Genomic DNA, 6,211 nt, shown 5'->3' on the forward strand with positions numbered 1-6,211 from the left:
CCCCACCACTCCTTCATACATTTATCTTAAACATTTGGGAATCAGAGCCTACCTTCTCTGTGTTTTTTTATTACATACTACAGCAGGAATACAAAATTCATTTAGCCCTAAAGACTATCCTTTTTTATTGATATGTTGGTGGCTATACTCTTAAGATTAATAGATGATTTATAAGAACTTTTGGTTTTATTTAAATTACACTTAAAAAGAAATAATATGATTATCTCTACTTATGTATTAATAATTATTTCTATCACATTAATATTATAAATTAATAACTCATTTTGGAGTTTAAACTTCAATTTCCAATATCCATTAGCAGCCAATACTACCATATTCCCAATACCAATATGGCTGATGGGCATTAAATTCATAACATCTGGCTTACCACCTTTTTTACACATCAACACACATACACAGAATACATGCTAATCATGGAATAAAACAAATTTCAAGAAATACATAAATAGTTCTTAGTATTTTTAATTTGCACAGAATCATTTCCATCATCTTGAGTGTTTTATCTAGTACATGAAGCAGCATATAATGAAAACATTGGGAGAACTGCTTTTTTCAATATAATTTTTATAGATTTTTTAAATGCAGTTTTATCTCGGTTCATGGTGAAAAGTTTGTTCATGCTACAAGTCTTCACATATAATGTAATAACATGCCTACTTTATATTCTTCATTAATGTAGAAGTTATACAAAGAGAGTATTGGTAGGCCACTATGAAATTAGAACTGATTAGAAAATTTCCTTTATTTTCTGTAAATAAAAAAATATGAAGTTCAGGAGTTCCTTAAGATAAATTATTGATTAAACTTCAAAATATGCCTTCAGAAAAATGCTGCAGGGTGACTGATCTATTGTTTTTCTCTTGTCAAAACTGTAGGAAACGATATACCCTCCAAAGAGCATGAGGAGCTGAAGTCTTATGTCCATCATTTGCATATCATTGACAACCAGCAGATGTTATTTGAGCTTTCTCACAGGATAGAACCTCGTATATGAATTCATACTTACATAATTCCAGCACTTTCAGTTCAGTGAATATTTATGTGCCAAGCATCTTGTTTTCCTAAGCAATTGATGATTTCTGAGTTTTATCAGTAATTGGTGCCACAGTACATGTTGGCCTCTCATGCAAAGCAAGAGGAAACGACCTTCACAACAACCTTACAAGATGAAAAATGCCAAATCTACTTAGCTACAGAGCGAAGAAATGATTCGCCATATTGAAAAGCTTATTTTTCTTTATTTTTTGTTGTTGTTCAAAATAGCTTTCAGCCCCAACTCAATGTTAAATTGAAATAAAACGTTCTACCCTTATAAGGGTCTAGCAGCACTGTTTTGAGAAAAGATATTCATAATTTGGCACATGGGGATATACCTCACTAATCATAAGCTGCCCTAAAGTATTGACTGTGGTGCCAAAAAAAAGTGATAGGGCAGGTATTGATGAATCATCCCCAGGATATGTGCTGGCATCCACTTCAAGATTAACGCCTAAAGACAAATTATTAGAATATAGATACCCAGTAGAATGTAACAAAATGTAAAATTTAAAACAAGCATAGTTAATACTTGATTTAACATCTTGTACAGTTATTTAAAAATGTGCTGCCTAATAAAGCAACATGTCACAGCATCAATTATGGTAATCTATGATGTGCTTTCATGCTGGATTAGAATATAGAGCACTCTGCCTTTAATACTTCTTATGGGTAATTCTTTTTAAACTTTAGAACCACTTCAGTTTTTTGGTCCTTTCCTTAGTACCGTAATTCTATTTGAGGCAAGCAGTGTCACAAAAGTGTCCTGCCTATAGCTTTATTTCAAATGAATATACTTTGTTTTACTTCTCTGTTCACTTCACTGAGCTATTACTAATTACTCATATCTTCAGACTGGTAAAAGTTTAATGCAGAAAAGTACTAAATTGGTAAAGAAAAACCTATCATACTTTGGGGCTATTGCTTGCAACTTGGGACACTACAGTGGAATCCTCAGAATTACTTTTTTAAAAAGGACAGTAAAAGTACTATGGCACACTTACTGCCATTATTAAGATTTAAAGTGGTAATAATTGATATTAAATCTGATCTTATATATCAATCATAAACATAATTTATAAACAAAAATGAAAAATGTTCATACAACATATTAAGCCAAATTCATGAATATGACCATAGAGGAATTATACTTTAAGAAACAGACATATTGTTGTTTTTTTCCTTGCAAGGTTAAAGGCTGAGGTTGAATTCTAATTTACAAGATGAGGAGGAATCTATCATAAGAGAACTTTCATTGGAAATGAAATGGATGATTCTCAAAGTCTGTCTGAGGAATTTTTTTGTTAGCATTCTTTCATCAAGGGGCAATTACAAAAGAGAAAAGGTGAAGATATAGGAGTTTCATACTGACAGCAGACTTTCATTCACGTTGCTGTAAGAATGAGTTATGCTGTCAAAGTCACAGCCTAATGCAGCACAGAAAACTAAGCTCTTGATTTCATGAGTAACACTTTCTAGCAACTTGTATGACACTTGCATAACTATTTTAATCAGCATATTCATTCTGGATGCATCATGGTAATCTGATTTTTTTTAAAAAAAGGTTTTCCGAAGAGAAAGATTTAAAACGTGCGTGACAAATATGTGAGACAATCACATATTTGTTGCAATGTATTTGAATGTAATTTGAACATGTGACTTAAAAGTGAAAGCTTTGGTGTAATAATTCTTGGGCCTTGGTTTTCACATTGAGATATCAAAACTAGGCTTACGTTCTTGAAATCATGTTTGCATTTTGTTCCTCTCTTCAGAATGTCTTCTTTATCCTTCTATTAAGTATTCTCAAGAAATTGCCTAAAGAATGCAGTATAAATAGAATGTAATCCACTGTGTGTAAAGGAATACATTTCACTGTAAAAATCTATTTATATGCAGCTTTATACAAAATAGACTTTTATAGTTTCACAGGACCATATTGATTGACAAGAGAGGCTGTGTTAAAAATTAGCCTCCGTTTTGAAAAGATCTGAATTATTTTCTTTGTTGTACTGCCTTAGATCACATTTATTCAAGAACTTTCCTACACGAGATCCTTCATAGACGATTGGCAGTTGTTGGCAGACAAAATCAGTTTTAAGTTATAAGGAATGCTTTTTGTTTGTTTGCAATGAAGTAGAAAGTTTTTCCATTAGATTTGGCCTTTCTCATAAAATTGAAAACCTTGTACAGGTATAATATAAAGAGAACAATGTACCTTTCTGAACTTACTATACTAATTATCCAATGTCTTCTAGGAATTATTTCATAGAAATGATCACATTATTTTCTAAAGTAGTTGAACAAATTAAAAACCGCATAGACAAATTATTTAGGAATTTTTAGGAAGTTTTTCTTATAGCAACTTACCTGAAGAAGCAGTATGTTTGTTAATTGCAGAGTAACTGTTTGGTTTGGCAGTAGGAGTTATAGTAAAAATATGTTATAAGCTTTATTTTTATCCACACAAAAATAGCATTTGCGGTTGGAGAAGTCTCAATTGTTGTAAATAAGCTTTCTCTGCGCACAAACAAACCACACCTTTAGGAATGGAACTGAACATTTTGAAAAAAGGCATTACAATTTGTCTTGTTTTATAACACCACTAAAGGGTATATTTGGAGGGAAGAATTAAGAGCTTTTGTTTAATCCATATATTAGGATGAGCCTCTGTTAAGTGGTTGAGTTTAAACCTATAAAATAAAAATTCTGCATTTGTAGTTCTAGAATAAATGTAACTGGAAAAGGTGAGTTTGCAGGGAAGGATTAGTAGATTAAAAAACTAATGATGTGTAACATGTGGTGGCTGGTTCTTATTTCTAGATATTGTCTTGCCTTTATAGATCCGTTAACAGCTTCATATAATTGCATCTTTAGACTACAAAAGATTAATAGGAATTCAAATCTGGCTTTTCTGTTTTGCTACCATTCTGAAACCTGTTCACTGCTTTTAATGAGCAAGCTTAATGTTTAGTGAAGTAAAGCAAAAACTAACATTTATCAAACCTTGTGAGCTGGACTATCTGGTGCCAGATGTTGTAAGCAGCATTACTTGAGTTCTTCATTTCAGTGGCCTCTTGGTCATTATTTAGCCAAATTCAGAATTATGAGCCAAATATTTCCCTAAAAGTAAGCTATGGTTATAACTTGGGTCTCATTTTACCTATGCAAGATTATATAGCAGTCAACTGGACCTTAGGTAATTTAAGGGAAAACAAATATATTGATTTAGGGCAATAACATATTACCTGCTAAGCAGTGGGGGGTTTTTTAGTCCAGTAACTTCATTGTTACTTTAGAGCTAAATAACTAGATAGTTGCATTTCTGTGGAAGTGCATTCTGACTGTGGATTGTAAAAATGAACAATTTTCTCTCCAAGATTATGTTCAGGGAAAAAAAGAACACAATTTGCTACAATGTGGGGACTCTGGAGCAGAAGCCAGATATGCAGTGTATAATCTCTATCTTATCCTACCCGTGATACATTCATCTAACTCCTGAAAGGAGGCCAACGTTAAGACAACGACTGAGTTAGCCTTGAGATTTTTAAGATATACTGTTGTCATAACAAAGAAACAGTCCCTGCATTGAGTCTTTTGTGTACACTCCAAGTCTTGCTGGCTTCAGAAGAAGATTCGAATAAAATTATACAGTTGTTTCTTATGCTTTAGAGTAAACTCCAGTGAACACAATGTTCCTCAATAAACTTGCATAGGATTGCAGTATAAATTGGAGTAACTCTTGGTCCCCAAACTGCTGTAAGAGCTATAAGCCCCATAAGAGGAGCACAAATAACAATTTTTTTAAAAAAGGGTGTGTGTGAGATAAACTCTAGAAATACCTATACAAGCAAAAAGGCACTGTTGCAGGATAGTGTAAGACCTTTTGGAGTGTATTGAACACTATAAATGAACATTTGGATGATTGTAAAAAAGCAAACAAGTTGTAAATACTAACCTTTGTAGCAATTACTATTTATTTGCATAGCCTATTTATTATGTTCTTTTTACATTGTTAGGAACAAAGGCACTCTCGAGATAAAAAGAAAAGGCTATTTACATCTTTGCTGCAAAGGTTTGGATAATTGTGATGGCACTATAAGATAAAACTGCTGGCTGCTACTAGCAGTTGCTTGTATTTTTTCAGCCTTGATATGGTTGGTTTAATTCTTCCCATTTTAGTCTCTCCAGATCATTGTTTTTCAATCTGCATTAAAGGTAACAGAAAGATTGTCCAAGCTAAGGTTATTTGCCTAACTTCTCAGGGACATACTTGTACTTATCTAACATTATCAGCATATATAAAATACTCTGGTTTAACAAGAATACAGTTAACAAATGAGCCCTTTACAAGTTCAATTGTTTTGATTTCTGTATATATCATTGTTTAGCATATTTATGAGAGCTAGCAAGCAATAATTTGTATGTCAGAATAATAAGCAATATAAAAATAAAACTTGTAAAAGCAAAATGTCACACTTAACATTTAAAACTTTTTTTGATATGCTTTTCAAAATACAAATGATATTAACACATTACGTCTCTGTGAGTCTTTACTTAACGTCCATCATAAACGGATGTTTCACAGTGTGTGCTTGAGCTGTCTTACATCAAATTTAAATAATAATGATGTCCCTGGGTGATCCAATAATCCAAGAACTATCCATTGCTCTTCAGTTTTACCCTACTCAGCTTCAGACAGTATGGCGGAAGTAATCTAAAACACAGGTGTCACACAAACTCAGCATATCACATTGCTGTCACATGACATTTTGCTATGTTTTTCCCATTTGCAGAGCTGGGGTGGGCATGGCCTTTGCCTGATACATCCGGTCTGCGGACCACCAGTTTGACACCCCAATCTAAAAGATTTAAGGTCTGCAGTATAACAATTATGACAAGGGTGTGTAGATCCTATAGATAAGCTGACCAGACGTCCCGCTTTTGGCGGGACAGTCCCGCTTTTGGCAAATTTGTCCCGCGTCCCGTTGCGTTTTTAAAAAGCCCTGCTTTTTCCTGCGGAGGCAACAACTTTCAAGACACGTGGACTTCAACTCCCAGGATTCCCAGCCACGGCTTCCCGTGCTGCACTGCGATTGGCTCCCTCTGGCCGCCTTTCAAAAAAAGAGCTTTGCCATTGGTTGTGCAGACGGGGCAC

The 6,211-nt window shown here is 33.7% G+C and overlaps 1 protein-coding gene across 3 annotated transcripts in view; it reads left to right on the forward strand.

Annotated features, from left to right (window-relative positions):
• RAPGEF5 (Rap guanine nucleotide exchange factor 5) overlaps positions 1-5,579 on the forward strand; it is a 141,161-nt gene extending 135,582 nt beyond the window's left edge. For all 3 annotated transcript variants that reach the window (XM_058181979.1, XM_058181980.1, XM_058181981.1), the window contains one exon: positions 897-5,579. In XM_058181979.1, the coding sequence (XP_058037962.1) occupies positions 897-1,015 (119 nt within the window). In that variant the 3' untranslated portion in view covers positions 1,016-5,579. The remainder of the gene's footprint in view (positions 1-896) is intronic.
• Positions 5,580-6,211: the final 632 nt, after the last annotated feature.

The sequence above is a fragment of the Ahaetulla prasina genome, chromosome 4 (assembly GCF_028640845.1).
Source record: "Ahaetulla prasina isolate Xishuangbanna chromosome 4, ASM2864084v1, whole genome shotgun sequence".
In the NCBI taxonomy this organism is placed as follows: Eukaryota; Metazoa; Chordata; class Lepidosauria; order Squamata; family Colubridae; genus Ahaetulla; species Ahaetulla prasina.